The sequence below is a fragment of the Panthera uncia genome, chromosome D2, assembly GCF_023721935.1.
Source record: "Panthera uncia isolate 11264 chromosome D2, Puncia_PCG_1.0, whole genome shotgun sequence".
Classification (NCBI taxonomy): Eukaryota; Metazoa; Chordata; class Mammalia; order Carnivora; family Felidae; genus Panthera; species Panthera uncia.
Window position 1 is genome coordinate 65,341,186 of NC_064818.1, and position 19,951 is coordinate 65,361,136.

The 19,951-nt window shown below is 35.8% G+C and overlaps 1 protein-coding gene across 3 annotated transcripts in view; it reads left to right on the forward strand.

Annotated features, from left to right (window-relative positions):
• MXI1 (MAX interactor 1, dimerization protein) overlaps positions 1–19,951 on the forward strand; it is an 81,177-nt gene that overhangs the window by 26,980 nt on the left and 34,246 nt on the right. For all 3 annotated transcript variants that reach the window (XM_049645733.1, XM_049645734.1, XM_049645735.1), the window contains exon 3: positions 16,278–16,307. In XM_049645733.1, the coding sequence (XP_049501690.1) occupies positions 16,278–16,307 (30 nt within the window). The remainder of the gene's footprint in view (positions 1–16,277; positions 16,308–19,951) is intronic.

Sequence of the window (19,951 nt, forward strand, 5' to 3'; positions counted from 1 at the left end):
AAAAGTTAAACATCTTTAAGTATATATAAATTAATTAAATAGAATTACATGGTGGTTACTTAACTGTTGTAAGGATATAATGCCAAAGTCATAGTGTATGTTATATAGTTGTAATTTTTTTAATGAGTTATGCCTTATTTATTTGCAAAAAGTGGATGATGGAACGTGAATTATATGAGGGCAGAGACTTTGTAATTTTACAGTATTTATATTCCTAGTGTAGGTGCTACTCACTAAATACTAAATGAATAGCTGAATACTTTGAGCATGATCATGTAGCTCTGAAGGTATTTTTGAATGAAATGTTCACATATTTTTGACAAGACTTTTAGAGAGACTTAGGCACAATTGATGGCTTTGTATGAAATATAGGGGTGTTTAATGTCATTATTCTCATTGTAATTTTGTGACAGGTATCCTTATTGCAGACAAAGTTATGTTTGTGTTTTTAACATTGAAGTTGAAGCCCATATTATCAGAATTGCTGAGTAACGTTTCTTTTATTCTTTAAACAAACATTTAAGTATTAGTAGGAATTTAGTATTAACTTACTAAGTACCAGTAAGTGTTTCATACTGTTGGCCTTTTTCATAGATGTGGTAAATAACTTGGATGTTAATGATAGAGTGTAACAAGTGTGAAACACTGTCCTATGAGATGAAGGTCTCCTATTCTACATGTCCACAGGAATACTTGAGTGTGAATGGTCATAGCATTATTCATCATCACCAAAAACTGGAAACAAAATATCCATAAGCTGGTGAATGAATGGACAAACAAAATGCAGTATATTCATACAATGGAAATACTTTGAGCAATAAAAATAAACTACTCATACGTATAACAAAGTGGATGAACCTCAAAAACATTAAATGAAGTCAGATACTTAATAGTACATATTTCACATGATTCCATCATGTGAAATTTATAAAAAAGGGAAAACTATAGAAATTAGAAAGCAGATCAGTGGTGGTCTAGGAAATGGGAGTGGAAATTGACTGCAAATGGGCATGAGGAAACTTTTGGGGGTGATAGAAGTGTCCTAAAACTAGGTTGTGATAAAGGTTATGCAACTGTATAAATTTACTGAATCTCACTGTTTTTAAACTGTATACTTAAAATGGGTGAATTTTATATAGTATGCATATTATACCTCAGTAGAAGTGTAAAAGAAAAAGAAAATTGCCCATTCCTGTTTATTGCACTAAGATGAGTCTTGAACATGTGACAGATGCTAAAAAGAACTAAAGGTGTAGTGAATGAATGAATGAATTAATGCATAAATATTAAGCAATGAAGCCTTCAAAACTTGAAATAAACCAATAAGAGGTTAGAAATAGGGAGTGTAGCCGGTTGGAAAAATGTACCTCCATTCTCCTACAGCTACCAAAGCAAGGAGATTCAGCTGTCCTGCCAGCCTCCCTTCTACTACTCTCTTTGAGAATCACTTTTCTGTGTGATGTACTTCTCTTAGTAAGATTCTTTGAAATAGATGCATAACATCTAGTACTATAGAGAAGAATGTAATATATTAACAATAAAATTTAGGATCAATTTAAAAAAAAATGGGCTTTATATTATAAGTAATGCTGTTAATTATGGTTCCATTCATTTCTTTTCCCACCAAAGTAACTACTGAATGTCTATTTCATGCCCAACTCTATCCTAAAATATCAAATTACAATTTTGAAGTCAAGGGATTTAGGAAATCACCTATATTTTCTCCATTTTTTTTTTAATTTTTTGAGAAACAGAGTGAGACAAAGCGTGAACGGGGGAGGGGCAGAGAGCATAGGAGACAGAATCTGAAGCAGGCTTCAGGCTCCGAGCAAGCAGTCAGCACAGAACCTGATGCGGGGCTCGAACCCACAAACTGTGAGATCATGACCTGAGCCGAAGTCGGACGCTCAACCGACTGAGCCACCCAGGTGCCCCTATTTTCTCCATTTTTTAAATGTTTGTTTATTTTTGAGAAAGACAGAGCACAAGCAGGGGAGGGGCAGAGAGAGAGGGAGACACAGAATCTGAAGCAGACTCCAGGCTCTGAGCTGTCAGCACGGAGCCTGATGTGGGGCTTGAACTCCAGGACCATGAGATCATGACACAAGCCAAAGTCAGATGCTTAACCGACAGAGCTACCCAAGCCCCCTGATATTTTCTCCATTTTTAAATGTTTTTAGAATGTTGCTCTGTAATAGAATGTGTTATCACACATTAAATATCCTGTTTTAACTTTTGGAAGTGTGCTTAAGAGCAATAATTTTAATTTCAAAATTCCCTGTGCTTCTTTTAAAAATTAAAAAAAAAATTTTTAATTTTATTTTTGAGAGAAACAGATAAGAGTGTGAGCGGAGGAGGGGCAGAGAGAGAGACACACACAGAATCTGAAGCAGGATCCAGGCTCTGAGCATCAGCACGGAGCCTGATGCAGGGTTTGAACCCATGAACTGTGAGATCATGATCTGAGCCCAAGTTGGACGCTTAGCCGACTAAGCCATCCAGGCGCTTCTATGTGTAGTTTTTAATATTGCTCTCTCACCTAAGAAGTGATTATTTCATAAATAATGTGTAACTTTAATATGTATTAGATACTTCTTAATTTCTGTCACTGCTAAGAATAGAAAGTGAGGTAGTTATCTTTTATTTTAAATTCATAACATGTTTAAAAAGTAATAGTTGTATATAGTAGCAATGAGTCCATTAATACCAAGTGGCTTATAAAGAAGAATAACATTTCCCTGCCTTATCTTTCCCCTTCCATTTTCTACTTCCTAGACGCTACCACTTCCAACGATATAACAATTTCTTCGGCTGTTTGCTTTCTTATTTATTTATTTTTTTAAGCTTTCATTTATTAAGTAATCTCTACTCCCAGTGTGGGGCTTGAACTAATAATCCCACCATCAAGAGTTGCATGCTCTTCCAACCAAGCCAGCCAGGTGCCCCTGCTTTTTTATTTCTAAATAAGAAGCAGGGAGCCTAGGTGGCTTAGTCAATTAAGTATCTGACTCTTGACTTCGGGCTTAGGTCATGATCTCAGGGTTCATGAGATCAAACCCCCTTTTGGTTTCTGGGTTCTATGCTGACAGGGGCAGAGCTGGCTTGGGATTCTCTCTCTCCCTCTGTCTGCCACTCCCCTGTGCTATCTCTCAAAAATAAATAAATATTTAAATAAATAAACGAGAAGCTTGTCCTGCTTATTATCTATTGATTTCCTGTTACAGAAGATGAAGACTTGACTGTCTATACTCTTAACTAACAGCAGATTAACTGTATGCCAGAAATGAAAATTTTTTTAAGTGGACATAAATATAGATATTTCCCAAAGGAATGATGTTTTTAAATTATGTACTTTCTAGGAATTTATATTATTAGTCTCCCACAATAAGGAATTAATATTTTACTCTCATTTTTTAGTACTTTGTGGTACATTAGATTATTGCCTCAATTTCTGGATGAGGCTTACTACTTTTTTTAAAAAATAAGTTTTGTTTGGATATAATTTCTATACAATAAAAACCCCCAGTTTTTAGTATATACTTCAGTGGCTTGACATATGTATACAATCATACAATCTCCAGCAAAATTATGATATAGAACATTTTCATCACCTCAAAATATTACCTCCTGCTTCTTGACAGTTTCCTATCTGTACCTCTTGTTCCTGGCAACTTCTGAACTGTTCTGTCACTGCAGTTTTGCCATTTTTACAGTTTTATATAAATAAAATCATATACATACTCTTTTGTGTCAGATTTCTTTCACTTAGCATAGGGTTTTGGTTTTTTTTTTTTTAATGTTTATTTTTGAGAGAGAGGAAGAGCACAAGTAGGGAAGAGGCAGAGAGAGAGAGAGGGAGACACAGAATTCAAAGCAGGCTCCAGGCTCTGAGTTGTCAGTGCAGCGTTCGAAGTGGGGCTCGAACCCATGAACCATGAGGTCATGACCTGAGCTGAAGTCGGACACTTAACTGACTGAGCCACTCAGGCGCGCTTAGCATAGTGTTTTTTGAGATTCATTCATGGTGTTCTGTATTTCAACAGTTCATTTCTCTATATTGCTGAGTAATAGTCCATTGTATGAATCTACCACAATTTGTTTATCCATTCACCAGTTGATAGACATTTAGGTTGCATATAGTTTTTAGCTATTATAAGTAAAGATGCCATGTACTTTCACGAACAGCTCTTTGTGTATATATGTACCTAGGAGTGAAATTACTGAGTCATGGAGTGAGTGTATATTTAACTTTATAAAGAAATTGCCAAACCATTCTCCAAAGTGTCTGTACCCATTTTACATTCTGACTAGCAGCGTAAGAGACTTTCAGTAGCTCCACAACCTGGATGGCCCTTGGTACTGTCAGTCTTTGTAAATTTTAGCCATTCTAGCGGGTGGGTCATGATAGCTTCTGGTTTACTTTGCATTTTCCTTATAACTGATAATCATGGGCATCTTTATATATGCTTGTTTGGTATTGATATATCTTCTTTGGTGAAGTGTCTGATTATATTTTCTGCATTTCTTCTCTTGAGTTGTTTGTTTTCTTGTTGAGCTGTAAAGTATTCTTTGCAAATTCTGGATACAAGTTCTTTACTGTATATGTGTTTTGCAAATGTTTTCTTCTACTCAGTGGTTTACCTTTATCATTTTTTTTAAATGCTTATTTATTTTTGAGAGAGAGACAGGGTGCCAGCAGGGAAGGGGCAGAGAGATGGAGACACAGAATCTGAAGCAGGCTCCAGGCTCTGAGCTGTCAGCACAGAGCCCAGTTCAGGGCACGAACTCATAGTGAGATCATGACCTGAGTCAAAGTTGGACACTTAACCAACTAAGCCACCCAGGCGCCCCAGCCTTTATCATTTTCTTAACAGTGTCTTTTGAAGACCAAAGTTGCATATTTTGATGAAGTCCAGTTGATATTTGTCATTTATTGTTCATGCTCCTTATGTCCTAAGAAATCTTTTCATAATCCAAGATCTTGAGTATTTTCTCTTGTTTTCTTCTAGTAGTCTTACAGTTTTAGGTTTTACATTTAGATCTAAGCTTTATTTAGAGTTAATTTTTGTAGAAGGTGTGAGGCAAGGGCTAAATACCATTTTCTGGCAAATAGACATCTGGTTGTTCTAGTACTATTTTTTGAAAAGACTATATTTTCTACATTGAATTACCTTAGCATCTTTGTAAAAAATCATTTGACCATATATGTGCAAATCTATGATTGGTCCATTGATCAAAATATTTATTTTATTTCAAAACCATAGTGTCTTCATTACTATATGTATATATTTTTTAATAAGTCATGGAATCAGGTAGTGTAAGTCTTCCAATGTGCTCCTTTTTTCAAAAGTTCCTTTGACTATTTTAGGTCTTTTGCAATTTAAGATACATTATAAAATCTGCTTGTCAGTTTCTATAATAAAGCCTACTAGAATTTTGATGGGGATTGCATTGACTCTAGATTAATTTGGGGAGACCTGACACATGTGAACAATATTGTATCTTTCTATTAATGAATATGGTATGTCTCTTCATTTTGTCAATTATTTAGATGTTTTTTATGTTTTATTTTTTAAATGTTTGTTTATTTTTGAGAGAGAGAGCACAAGTGAGAGAGGGGCAGAGAGACAGGGGGAGACACAGAATCCAAAGCAGGCTCCAAGCTCTGAGCTGTCGGCACAGAGCCTGATGCAAGGCTCAAACTCACGAACCATAGATTGTGACCTGAGCCGAAGTCGGGTGCCCCTAGATGTTTTTAAAGTTCAGCAATATTTTGTAGTTTTTCAGAATGTGAGTAATGTATGTATTTGTTAAATTTATCCTTAAGTATTTATTATTCTTTGATGCTATTATTGTAAATGGCAGTTGAATTTGGTATATTTTAATAATTTGTATATTCCTTAGGGTTTTCTAAATAGATGATAAATGATGTTGTTTACAGTAAAGATATTTTTACTTCTTCCTTTCCATTCTATATATTTCTTTTTCCTGCCTTATTTTACTGGTGAGGACCTCTAATACAGTGCTACATAGAAGTAGTGAGAGTGAACATCCTTACCTTGTTCCTCATCTTGAGAAAACATGCATCCTTTCACCATGGAGTATGATAATTTTTTGTAGATGCCTTTTCACAGGTTCAGGAAATTCTTAATTTATGAGGTGTGTGTGTGTGTGTGTGTGTGTGTGTGTGTGTGTGTTTTAAATCTTTAATAGATGCTGAATTTTGTCAAATGCTTTTTCTTCACTTATTGAGATTATACTATACTGTATTTTTTTATTCTGTTAATGTGGTCAGTTACAGTGATTGATATTTTTGTTGAATCTTAAATCAGTCTTGCATTCCTGGAGTAAACTCTACTTGGTCATGGTGTAGTTTGCAATACTGATGCCAACACCCTGCAGTTAACACAGTGTCCACAAGTCTAAGGTGCAGTCCTCAACATGACTGCCCTCACTACAGATGCCAGCTGTAAGTTCAGGAGTCTCTAGGCCACCTACCCTTCTGACTATCTGGCTACCAATTTGGGGGTTCTCACAATCCCCTCAAGTTTGTTAATTCACTAGAACTACTCTAAGAACTCAAGAGAGCACTATACTTATTACAGATTTTATTATAAATGATACAAATCAAGACTAGCCAAATGAAGAGATATATAGGGCAAAGTTTGGGAGAGTTGGGAACATGGAGCTTTTGTGTTTTTTCTCTGTAGAATCAAGATGCATTGCCTTCCTGGCACACGGATGTATTTACCAACCAAGAAGCTCACCTGAGCCTCAGATTTCAGAGTTTTTATTTCATTATGTAGTCATAATTGATTGAATCATTGGCCACATGATTGAACTCAATCTCTAGTGACCATTCTCTCCCTGGAGGTTAGGAGGTCAGGTGATATCAGTGTCTTACAGCCTCAACCCTCTAATCACACAGTTCATCTTTCTGTCAAGACCAGCCCCCGATTTGAGTCATCTCTTCAGCATAAATTCAAGCGTGGTCCAAGGCTCCACCATGAATAATGTAGACACTCCTATAACTTGAAAATTCCAAGGTTTCAGGAAGTCAGAACAAAGGCCAGACACATTTTTTTTATTGTAAAACTCATACTTTCTATTTGCTGTTGGATTCAGTTCGCTAAGAATTTTTGTGTCTATGTTCATAAAGGATAGTAATCTGGTTTTTAGGTTTTTCCCCCCCAGTGTAATTTCTTTGTCAGAGTTTGCTATCAGGATAATACTGGCCTCAAAATGAGTTGGGAAGTGTTTCTTCTTCCTTTATTTTTTGAAAGATTTTATGCTTAGTAACATTTGCCAACGAAAACTTCTGGGCCTAGACTTTTCTTTATGGGAAGGTTTTTGATTATGGATTCAGTTTCTTTAATAGATGCAAGAATATTCAAGGTTTCTAATTATTCTTGAGTCAGTTTTGATAATTTTTATCTTTCAAGAAATTTATCCATTTTATCTAAGTTGTTTGAATATATTGGCATAAAGTTGTTCATCATATTCTCTTACCATTCTTGTAATGTGTGTCATCCATAGTGATGTGTGCTCTTTCATCCTGGTAGCTTTTTTTTTTTTTTTTTGGTAGTTTTTGTCTCTTTCATCAGTCTTAGAAGTTTATCAGTTTTGCTGACCTTTTTAAAGTCAGCTTTTAGTTTTGTTTTTTTTTCCCCCCCTAAGTTTATTTATGTTGAGAGAGAGAGCAAGAATCCCAAGCAGGCTCTGCACTGTCAGTGCAGAGTCTAATGTGAGATTTGAACTCACCAGTCGTGAGATAGTGAAATCAAGAGTTTGGGCCACCCAGGTGCCCCAGTCAGCTTTTGGTTTTATGGCTATTCTCCGTTGTTTCCTGTTTCTTATTTTGGTCATTCTTGTTCTTGTCTTTATTTTTCTCCTGTACTTCATAGTTTATCAGCCTCAGCACTTGACAGTTTGGGCCAGATAATTCTGTTTTGAGCATCATAAGGTGTTTAGCAGCATCCCTGACCTCTCCTTACAAAATGCCAGTGGATCTCCCTAGTTGTAATAACAGAATGTCTCCAGACATTGCCAAATATCTTCTGGTGAGCAAAATAGCCCACACTTGACAACCATTGCCCAACTTCTTTCAGTTTAGTGTGCTTCTTTTTCTAGCTTCTAAATGTGGAATCTCAGATCATTGATTTTGGACTCCACCCCCAACAAAAATATTTAAAGCTAAACATTTGTCTCAAAGCACTGCTTTAGCTGTATTGAGCAAATTTTGATTATGTTGCATTTTCTTTATTATCCAGTTGAAGGTGTGTGTGTGTGTGTGTGTGTATACATATGTATACACACACACACACGTATATATATATATATACATATATATATATAAACACACACATATATATATACACACACACACACACACACACACCTTCAACTGGATACACACACACACACACACATATATTTTTTAAAAATTTTATTTTTTTAAGTAACGTGGGACTCAAACTTACAACCCTGAGATCAAGTGTTGCATGCTCTACCAACTGAGCCAGCTGGGCACCCTTATTTTCTAATTTCTTTGTGATTTGTTCTTTAACCTGTAACTTCTTATTTCCTTCCTCTATTTCTTTGAGTTTAATTTGCTCTTCTTTTCATAGCTTCTTAAGGTAAAAGAATTTACTCTGTATAATTTTAGTAGTGAAAATTATACTTTACAAAGTGTATAACTTAGGGATATTTATGTAGTGAGCCAGAAGATTTATCGGAGGCTTAAATTAGGGTGTTTGCTATATTTGAAATAAGAATTGCTTTTTACTGAATTCATTTCATATGTAATTAAAATTTTTCCCTGTTTATTGAAAGTGAACATGCAGAAAAACAAATCCTAAGTGTACAGTTTGATGAATTTTCACAAAGGTAAAGAAATAAAATATTACAGACTCTCTTAGAAGCCCTTCCCTTTGACTCTTTCCAGTGAGTGTTACCCTCTCCCTGAGGCAACCACTATTCTAACTTTTGATACTTTAAATTAATTTGGCCAGGTTTGAGCTTGTATGGGTGGAGTTATACAGTATATGTTTTTGTGTCTGCCTTTTTTCATTCAACATTATGTTGAAATTAGAAGATTCATTCATGTTATTGAATAAAAGGTGTTCATTTTCAATGCTCTGTAGTATTGTATGAGTATTTCACAATTTGTTTATTCTACTATTGATGGACATTTGTTTCTAATTTTTGGCCAGTATGAAAAGAATAAGCATTGCTTTGTATGTTCTTTGATGAACATATATATTATTTTGGTATATGCCTATGTGTGGAGATGCTGAGTCCATGTAAGGATTGCATATATTCAGCTTTCATATGTAAGTTTTAAGGGAAATTTAACTGATTGTAGTTATTGTTACACATTCTTTTTAGACACTTGCTTTTTTTGTGACCTTAGTTATTACGGTAGTTATGCTTTTGTCATTGTTAAGGAAGAAGCAATATGTTTCTTACAAGGCATTTTTCCTAAAAGCCTGCAATATTCAAGTTTTAGTGTTTTTATGGTTTTTAAAATGTAACTTTGATAGGAACAAATATACAAAATTACCTTCTTGAAAGAATTACTTTAATAAATAAGTCCTGGAGGTAAAAAGTATGACATAGGGAATATAGTCCATAAAATTGTAATAACATTGTTTGGTGACAGATGGTGACTACACTTACTAAGTGAGCACTGAGTAATGTATGGAATTGTTGAATCATTATGTTGTGTACCTGAAACTAGTTTAATACTGTATGTTAATTATACTTCAATAAAATTTAATTTAAAAAAGGAATAATTACTTTATCGCCAGTTAGCATGGTTTCTTCTTTTACAGTGTTTTTCAAACTATCTCAGCACTAATGTGGCTGAAGTTTTGTGTTTTTCTTCTCCTTTAAATATATGTATATGAAATTACAAATTTTAAGATACAATTAGTAGATATTTGTTTAGCTTCAGAGAATGTGTTCTTTTCATTGTGTTGAGGGTAACATCCATAAGACATTTTAGGATTACAAAGCAAATAAAACAAAAATGTTAACAAATTTGGGGTTGGCTCATCAGTTCAACAAAGGTGGTGAGATCTTTCCTTTTGCTAAAAGAGAATATTAATTCTGGGAATGGCTGCTTTTATTTTTTTCCACGGTGGCACTACTCGAGCCAAACTGTTTTGTTCAGTTTCAGTCCTGTGCTTCATTTCATTGACTGCCACCAAACTACAATCTAAAGAATGAAAGTTTATGTATTAGAGCTCTGTTGTAGTCAATGAAAAGTCACAGATCTGGTTGAGATAATGATTCCCATTCAGACAGGGAATTCATTAGCATGTCTCTCTTAAAGGGATATTATTTGTGAAAAAGATTACCTGTGATTCAATGATAGAATGATAGAAATGTCTTTTCTCTGTCCTTGAAAGTTAAGCATTCAGAGTAAGGGTATCTGAAAGGCATACAATTCATTAGTGTTTGCTTTCAGAGGTGCATTTTATTTGGAGAAGAGAAGTGGGCTAACCCAATGGATTATTAGAACATCTCAGTTTTATAGAGAATTTATCATAATTGAGTATTTCAGTGGCACATTATTGGTAGGGTTTGTTTGGACACATAGGCTCAGAGAAGCAAAAAGAGTTTGTTCCTAGTATGTGATACTCATTTCTTGCCAACAGTATTTAGATCATTATTTTCTCTGTGTACACATAATTAGTCATCTTTCTCTCTGTCATAACCTAAACCTTGTACTATCTTCACAGCTGACTAAATGACCAAAATACTTATATTTTCTTTCAGTTTCTTTTTTCATCATATGGTTGTTTATTTCCAGGCTCATTCTGAGTATATTGAGAACTTATTGATTTATTGCCCCATGTAGTATACTCAGTTGTTTTAGGTAGTATGTTTTTAGTTTTGTTAAAAATAATAAGAGTAGTTGCAATGGCTGACATTTACTGAATATTTATTATGGTTACATGCTTTTACATATTTTTCTCTAATTCTCACAGTAACCCAGCCAAGCCACGTGTTAGTATTCCAGTTTTACAAACGAGGAAACTTAATCAGAGAGGTTAAATAATTTGTTTAAAGTTACACAGCTAGTGTGAATGATCGAGTTAATAGACTCAGGACTTTTGTCCTGTAACACCACAGGTCTTTATGACCTATTAGTTGCTGTTCTCTGGTTTTGCTTTGGACATTACAGCTCTGCTTATTTTACTATTTTATTTTAATTTTAATTTTTATTTTTATTTTTTCTTCCAAGTTCTTATTTAAATTCCAGTTAACATACAGTGTAATACTAGTTTCTGGTGTAGGATTTAGTGATTTATCACTTACATACAACACCCAGTGCTCATCACAAGTGCCCTCTTTAATGCCCATCACCCATTTAACCTTCCCCCTGCCATCTTCCCTCCAGCAACCCTCAGTTCTCTATGGTTACGAATCTGTTTTATGGTTTGTGTGTCTGTCTTCACACCGCCCCATACTCATTGTTTTGTTTTTTCCAGTTCCACATATGAGTGAAATCATACAGTATTTGTCTTTCTCTGGCTTATTTCACTTAGCGTAATACTCTCTAGCTCCATCCATGTCACTGCAAATGGCAAGATTTCATTCTTTTTTATTGCTGAGTAATGGTTCATTATATTACATACGACAACTTCTTTATCCATTCATCAGTGGATGGACATTTGGACTCTTTCCGTACTTTGGCTATTGGTGAGGCTGCTATAAACATCGGGGTGCATGTATTTCTTCAAATTAGTATTTTTGTATCCTTTGGGTAAGTATCTAGTAGTATAAATTGCTGGATCATAGAATAGTTCTATTTTTAACTTTTTGAGAAACCTCCATACTGTTTTCCAGAGTGGCTGCACCAGTTTGCATTCCTATCAGCAGTATAAGAGGGTTCCTCTTTCTTTCTCCACATCCTTGCCAACATCTATTGTTTCCTGTGTTGTTAATTTTAGCCATTCTGACAGGTGTGAGGTGATACCTCATTGTAGTTTTGATTTGTATTTCCCTGATGATGAGTGATGTTGAGCATCTTTTCATGTATGTGTTAGCCATCTGTATGTCTTCTTGGAAAAATGTTTATTCATTGCTTCTTGGCCTTTTGGCTAAGATCAAGTGTGGAAAAATGTTTATTTATGTCTTCTGCCCATTTTTAACTGGATTATTTGGGGTTTTTTTGGGTGTTGAATTTTATAAGTTCCTTATATATTTTAAGTTACTAATGCTTTATCAGATATGTCATTTACAAATATCTTCTGCCATTCTAAAGGATGCCTTTTAGTTTTATTGATTGTTGCCTTGCTCTGCAGAAGCTTTTATCTTGATGAAGTCCCAATAGTTTATTTTTGCTTTTGTTTCCCTTGCCTCAGGAGACGTAAGAAGTTGCTACGGCCAATGCCGGAGAGGTTTTCCTCTAGGATTATGATGGTTTCCTATCTCACATTTATTTTGAATTTTGAATCCATTTTGAATTTATTTTTGTGTGTGGTATAAAACAGTGGTCTAGTTTCATTCTTTTGCATGTTGCTGTCCAGTTTTCCCAACACCATTTCTTGAAGAAACTCTTTCCTTGGATATTCTTTCCTGCTTTGTTGAAGATTAGTTGGCCATATAGTTGTGGGACAGCTCTGCTTGTTTACTTATGCTCCTTTCCACTTGCTATGTCCTCTCCCTATCAGGTCCAGCCTCTACTAGTAGCAAATAGTCCATCATTTAAGATCCATACCAAATGCCACCTTTTTCTGAAGTTTACCCTGATAGCCATATTTGGGAAGTAAATTCTGCCTTGTTTGTTTGTGTTTGTTTATTTTGGTGGGGGAGGGTCAGAAGGAGAGGGAGAATCTCAAGCAGACTCCATGCCCAGCACAGCCTGACATAGGACTCCATCTCACAATCATGAGATCATGACCTGAGCCAAAATCAAGAATCAGATGTTTAACCGACAGAGCCACCCAGGCACCTCAAATCTGCCTACTTTAAACTCCCATAACACTTTGTACCTTTCTTTATATATTTATTTCGCCTTGAGTTATAATTATTAGTATACATGTCTTAAATTTACCAGAGACGGTTTTTGATTCCCTGTAGTCTAAGACAGTCTTAAAGATACACATTATTTGTTTACTTGATATTACAGGCAAAAAAGCCGTGAAAACAGAAGTACTACTGATAGATTTTTTTTAAAAGTGTAAGAACATGACAATATGGTAAAGATTAGTACACACACAATCATTTTTGTTTCTTGATATTTGGAAATATTGTTAAATGCTACTAGTGTATAACTAGTATGATGTGCATTTCTTGGTTTGATGAAAAAGTTCATATTCTTAGCTGTCATTTTATATTTTTTTAGAAACAAGACAAATAAAAGTCTGAGAGAGGTGGGAAGAACCTGCTGTTTTAATTTTGTTCACAGCAGTGGGTCAGATTATGTTCTTTTGGTGCTAGCTTTGATAATAGGTTCAATACAATATTGGAATTCAACAATTGGTTATCTTTGGGTATATATTATTTTGCATTTATGGCCATATGTGGGATCTCTAGACTGTTTAGATTAAGTTTATGGTAAGTAATCTACTTCTGTCTAAATAGGTTGTTTCCATTTATTATTTACTTTACTATTTCATTGTTTTTATTTTACTTGTTCTAGGTTTTCTTCTCGGATAAAGGCAGTTAAACCAAAACTTACTACAAGGGGGTGGGGAATTTCATTATTGATTACCCATTCAAATTTTGAACAAATTTTTTGTTTTAAATCTCTCTAAAATATGTCTTATTCCTCTTTTGACTTACTGATTCACTTTGACAAAAAAGAACTTAAAACTTTTTGTAAATACTTATTATAGTGATAGAGATTTGGCTATAATTTACTTGTTGGGTTTTGAACTCTTAAGTCTGTTAAACGAAAGGTTCTATGTTTTTATAATTTCTTCCATCTGAATTGTACGTATCCTTGCTGTTAATTTGACTGAACTCTTGAAGCATCTTAAGATTTTTTTTTAACCTCTTTTGAAGGAGAAGTCCTTTTATTAAGATAATCTTTTGAAAATGAACATTAGTCTTTTTTATCCTGTGTCACTTGGACCTTGTGATACTGCTAAGAAAGCAGAGGGTGGACAGGAGACAGTAACTCAAAAAAGCCTTTGGCTCTTGAACTAAGACAGTGGGTAAAATTTCTACAAATTATGAGATTGACGACAACACTCCTATTGTTTATTTGTTTTATTATTTAGTTAAAAAAAATTTTAACATTTATTCATTTTTGAGAGACAGCATGAGCAGGGGAGGAACAGAGGGAGAGGAAGACAGAGAATCCCAAGCAGGCTCCATGCTATCCTGTCAGTGCAGAGCCTGATGTGGAGCTTGAACCCATGAACCATGAGATCACGACCCAAGCTGAAATCAAGAGTTGGACGCTTAACCGACTGAGCTAGCCAGATGCCCCTAAAGTTTAGAAATGTAATTGTTAAATATCCATTGGAATGACAAATCAGATTAAGGTAATCAGTAATATTCTGAAAACAGTTGACATTAACCAGAATATGTTAAATGATTAAAGTATTAGTTTCTGTGACAGGAACTTGAACTCTACTTTATAAAATTCTTGTTATTGCTAATGTTAAATTATTGTAAAAGTAATATATATTCATTCAAGAGAACTAGTATAACATAATTCTAATAATAGCTAACTTTAGAGTTTGTTATATTTTGCTATTCAGTGTAAACTATTTATTCCTCCTAACAATCACATGAGGCAAGTACTGTTACTTTTCCTATTTCATAGATGAGGAAACTGAGCACAGAGAAATGAAGACTTTAACTAGACCAAACAGTACTTGAACCCAGGAGATCTGGCCTAGAGTCTGGCCCTTAACCTCTCTTTCCAGGTAGTTAAGAACTTGAGTTTTGGGATAAGAAAGACCTGGGCTTAAATCCTGGTTACTACTTATACTCTTGGGATGAGAGTGTGTCTCTTGACCTGAGGTTCAGTATTCTTGTTTATAAAACAAGGGTATTTGGGGGAGAAAATGAAATAATATATGGACTGCTTAGCACACTGTTTAGCAGACACTGTACTTGTTCAGTAGATGATAAGTATTATAACAAATATTGGTAAGCAAAATGAAAAAAAAGGCCCAAAAAGAAAACAACCATTGTTAGCATTTTGAGGTATATCCTCCCAGTCTTTTAAAAGTGTGTTTCTTGGGGCGCCTAGTGGCTCAGCTGGTTAAGCATCTTACTTTGGCTCAGGTCATGATCTCAGGGTATGTGAGTTCAAGCCCCTCATCATACTCACTGCTGTCTGCCCAGAGCCTGCTTCATATCCTCTGTCCCCCTCTCTCTGCCCCTCCCCACTCCCTCAAAAATGAATAAACTCTTGAAAAAATAAAATCACTTAGCAGTAAGGCAAACCTTATTCAGCTTCTGTGCTAGCCAAAACATTTTTTCCGTGTTTAGGAGTGACTAAGTGGAGATGGAAGAGGACATAGAAGTACATTTTTCTTTTTAAACAAAAATGGATTATATGTGAATTAAAAATCTACAGATCAGGGCTCCTGGGTGGCTTAGTTAAGTGTCTGTCTCTTGATTTTGGCTCAGGTCATCATCTCAGGGTTCGAGGACCCTGTGTCAGCTGTGTTGTCAGCCTTGAGTCTGCTTGGGATTCTCTTTTTACCCCCCTCTTTCTGCCCCTCCCCCTGACTCATGCACATGCACATTCTCTCTGTCTCAAATAAATAAACTTAAAAAAAATTTTTTTTTAATCTACCAATCAACAAAATGTAGGATAGGGGTAGGCAAGAAAACACGTGCTAGCATTAATTTTATTAAGATAACAGTGAGGGGCGCCTGGGTAGCTCAGTCAGTTAAGCATTTGATTTAGGCTGAGGTCATAATCTCACATTCTAGAATTTGAGCCCCACATGGGGCTCACTGCTGTCAGTGCATAGGCCACTTTGGAGTCTCTGTATCCCTCTCTCTCTGCTCCTTCCCTGCTCACACTCTCTCTCCTCTCTCAAAAATAAATGAACATTAAAAAAAAGTAACAGTGAAACACCAGTTTCAGAATATTTAGTTGTTAACTGAAGACACTATATCTGAATGAATAATTCTAACGAACGTAGGCTATTTCTTCTTGATGAGTGTGATTGTAGAAGTCTGACTATATATTGCATTGTTAAAGAAATTCTCTGGGTGTGGTACAGCAGTAACTAATCCCCCTTTCCATAACCTTAGCAACAAATGGCTAATGGTCTTTTTTGTTTTCCTTTTAGGTCTACACACAATGAGCTGGAAAAGAACCGGTGAGTCAGTGATGAACGCAGCTTTCATTTTTGTTAAAAAGCAAACTCAGTGTTTTATCTGTGAAAATAATGTAATAGTACATATGTAGTTATAATTTTTTTTTCAACGTTTTTTATTTATTTTTGGGACAGAGAGAGACAGAGCATGAATGGGGGAGGGGCAGAGAGAGAGAGGGAGACACAGAATCGGAAACAGGCTCCAGGCTCCGAGCCATCAGCCCAGAGCCTGACGCGGGGCTCAAACTCATGGACCGCGAGATCGTGACCTGGCTGAAGTCGGACGCTTAACCGACTGCGCCACCCAGGCGCCCCTGTAGTTATAATTTTAAAATGTATAGCATATCATGAATCTGATATGTATGTATTCTTTCCAAAAAAAAATGACCTTAAGTAGTAAATTTATACCATCTAAACTGGAGGACCTCAGTAAATTTTTAAGCTCATTTGAATTTTGAGTTTATGGTGTAGCCTTCTTTCTTTCTGTTTCTAAAAACAGGTTAATTGTAATAGGCTATGGCTTAAATATGGTCATGCTATAGTATTAGGTTTCTGTAGTGTAGCTAATAAATATTATGACAAATTGTAGGCCATTGAATTTCTCTTTTTTTGCAGTTTGTTTATTTGTTCATTTATTCATGCATTCAGCAATCTTTATCAAGCATGAACTATATGTCAGTGCCAGGCAGGCATAATGCTTTAGATAGAAAATATAAGAACGTGTGAGATAGTTTTTGTCTTTAAAGAACTTACAGCTTTCTGAGGGAAACAGGTAATTAAAATACTGTATAGTGTGGTAAGTATAGTAATGGAGTAGAGCATACTGAAAAATCACTTGGGAAAGTCATCTGATTTTCTTTTGAGGGAGTCTTAGAAGGCTCTAGAGACGATGGTGAGTGAGTACTTTGTGTTGAAGAAACTATAAGAGGTTCAGTATGAGTACTGTGTAAAAGATTATAGCAAGAGGCAAGCCAGGCTAGTTATTGACACCTATGCTAAAGAGTTTGGGTGTCTTCTGAGAGCAGTAGGGAGCAGTTGGATGATTTTAAGGTGAGTTGTCATGTGATCAGATCTGTGTTTTGGAAAATCACTTTGGCCATAGTGTGAAGAACTGGTTGATTGGAAGAAGGGATCTCAGACAAGAAAACTCTTTTGGAAGCTGTTGGAAGCTTCCAATGTAGGAGATAGAAGTAGCCAGAGTAAAGAGACTATATGGAGTAGAATCAGTAGAAATTGGTGGTTTGTTGACTATGGAAGTATTACTATTTACCAAGAAAAAGAAAGCAGGACGAGGAATTGTTTGGGAGAGAAGATGAGATTGTATGAGCAAAATATTGTTTTTGATACAGAGACTAGATTAATAACAACAAACTGGAATAATCTGCATCAGCCATTTCTGACAAATAAGATTTCCATGACCTTCAACTTTTTGTCCTTTTTTTTTTTTTTGTAAATTTTTAAAAATGTTTTTATTTATATTTGACAGAGAGAGAGACAGACAGAGCATGAGTGGGGGTGGGGAGCAGAGAGAGGGAAACAGAATCCGAAGCAGGCTCCACGCTCTGAGCTGTCAGCACAGAGCTCGATGCAGGACTAGAACTCATGAACCATGAGATCATGACCGGAGCTGAAGTCTGATGCTTTACCAACTGAGCCACCCAGGCACCCCTTGGTCCTTTTTTTTAAATAGAAGGGGCTTTGTGCTCGCTTCGGCAGCACATATACTAAATAGAAGGGGCTTTATAGATTGACTAACCTAACTGCCTCATTGTAGATGAATTTAAATGTCAAATCCTCTTGAACAGGCTTAGCATAGTCCTCCAGGCTGACTTAGTGGCTTTTACCACTTTGCACAATGCTCTGTTCGTATCTCCTGTTGTAAAACTTAATCAGGTAGTATTGTAATTACCTGTTCATGTCTCTTTCTGCCAAATGACTACAACTGCCTCAAAGGCAGGGATTCTGTTTTGTTCAATTTTGTAACCTCAGTACTTAGTATTTGATGCATTTATAGTAAGTGATGGCTTTAATATTGATGGATAAAACTGGAGCAAAGTTCGGTGGTCTAGTCCAAAACTGCTTTGTGGGAAAGATTTATGGCTAGATTAAACATGACAAAAACACCAAGAAATGACAGCTCTGAGGATTCTAAAATTAAAAACTTATATTGTACTTTAAATTAGAGCATCAAGACTGTATTTTGGATCACATTTTAAAATACTGGTAAACACCTAGGGACATCTTGGTGGCTCAGTCGGTTAAGTGTCCAACTCTTGATCTCGGCTCAGGTCATGATCTCAGGGTTTGTGAGTTCGAGCCCTGCATTGGGCTCTGCACTGCTCAGAGCCTGCTTGGGATTCTCTTTCTTTCTCTCTCTCTCTCTCTCTCTCTCTCTCCCCCCCCGACTTGTACTCTCTCTCAAAATAAATAAACTTAAAAAAATTAAAAAATAGAATAGTGGTAAGCATCCAAATGTAGTCCTTGGGAGACCTTCATTGGAAACCTGGTAAAAGCCTTTAACACTGAAGTGAAGAGACTCTTTAGTAAACTATTTGAAATGGAGCTTTTTAAACCTTTGAGTAAATTTTGTTTAATGCATTTCATGTACCAATTCTGACTTATTGATAACTTTATCACCCATATTATTACTTTGATGTATCCTAAAGTTGTTTAATCTAGTATCTGTCTGTGGCACTGGTGTAACATGTGTAGCTTTTGATTACCTGGTCCTTATGTGATCTCCAGTATCTCCAGTGAAGGTTTTTGTTTTCATTTTATTTACTTAGGCCTAAGACTCTCTAGCTGATTTCCTACCCTACCTCACTTAAGACATGATTCCCTCATCCTCTATCGTCTTCTTCTTTCTCCCTTCTCTCCTTCTTTTCTTTCTCCTTTCCTCTCTTCCCTGAGGCTTAATTGAAAGGTAATATAAACTTAACCTTTCCAAGATGTATTTGTTCTTTTTTTTTTTTTAATTTTTTAAATTTTATTTATTTTTGAGAGAGAGACGAGCATGAGCAGGGGAGGGGCAGAGAGAGAGAGAGAGACAGAATCTGAAGCAGGCTCCAGGCTCTGAGCTGTCAGCACAGAGCCCGACGCAGGGCTCGAACCCACAAACCGTGAGATCGTGACCTGAGCCAAAGTCAGACGCTTAACTGACTGAGCCACCCAGGCGCCCCTGTATTTGGTTTTTTAGAAAATATTTATTTTTGAGAGAGAAAGAGAGCTGGCAAGCAAAGGAGGGGCAGAGAGAGAGGGAGACAGAGGATCTGAAACAGGCTCTGTGCTGTCAGTGCAGAGCCCAACACAGGGCTTGAACCCATGAAGCATGAGATTATGACCTGAGCTGAAGTCAGATGCCCAACTGACTGAGCAACCCAGGCATCCCAAGATGTATTTGTTTTTAAAAGGGGTAGTTATCAATATAAATAAATCTCAAATTTAATGGAATGTGTCAGAGGGTGAGTAACAAAGAAGAATCCGTTTTAATCAATCCATTTTAATAATCTATACTCCATTTACGAAAAGTTAGAGGCTTGTGATCTAGTGAAAACCAAAAATATTGGTAAGCACAGGATAATTTAAAGGGAGAGAGGTATTTTAGCCAAATAGCAACAAGGCAACACAAGAATATTTTTAAAATCTAA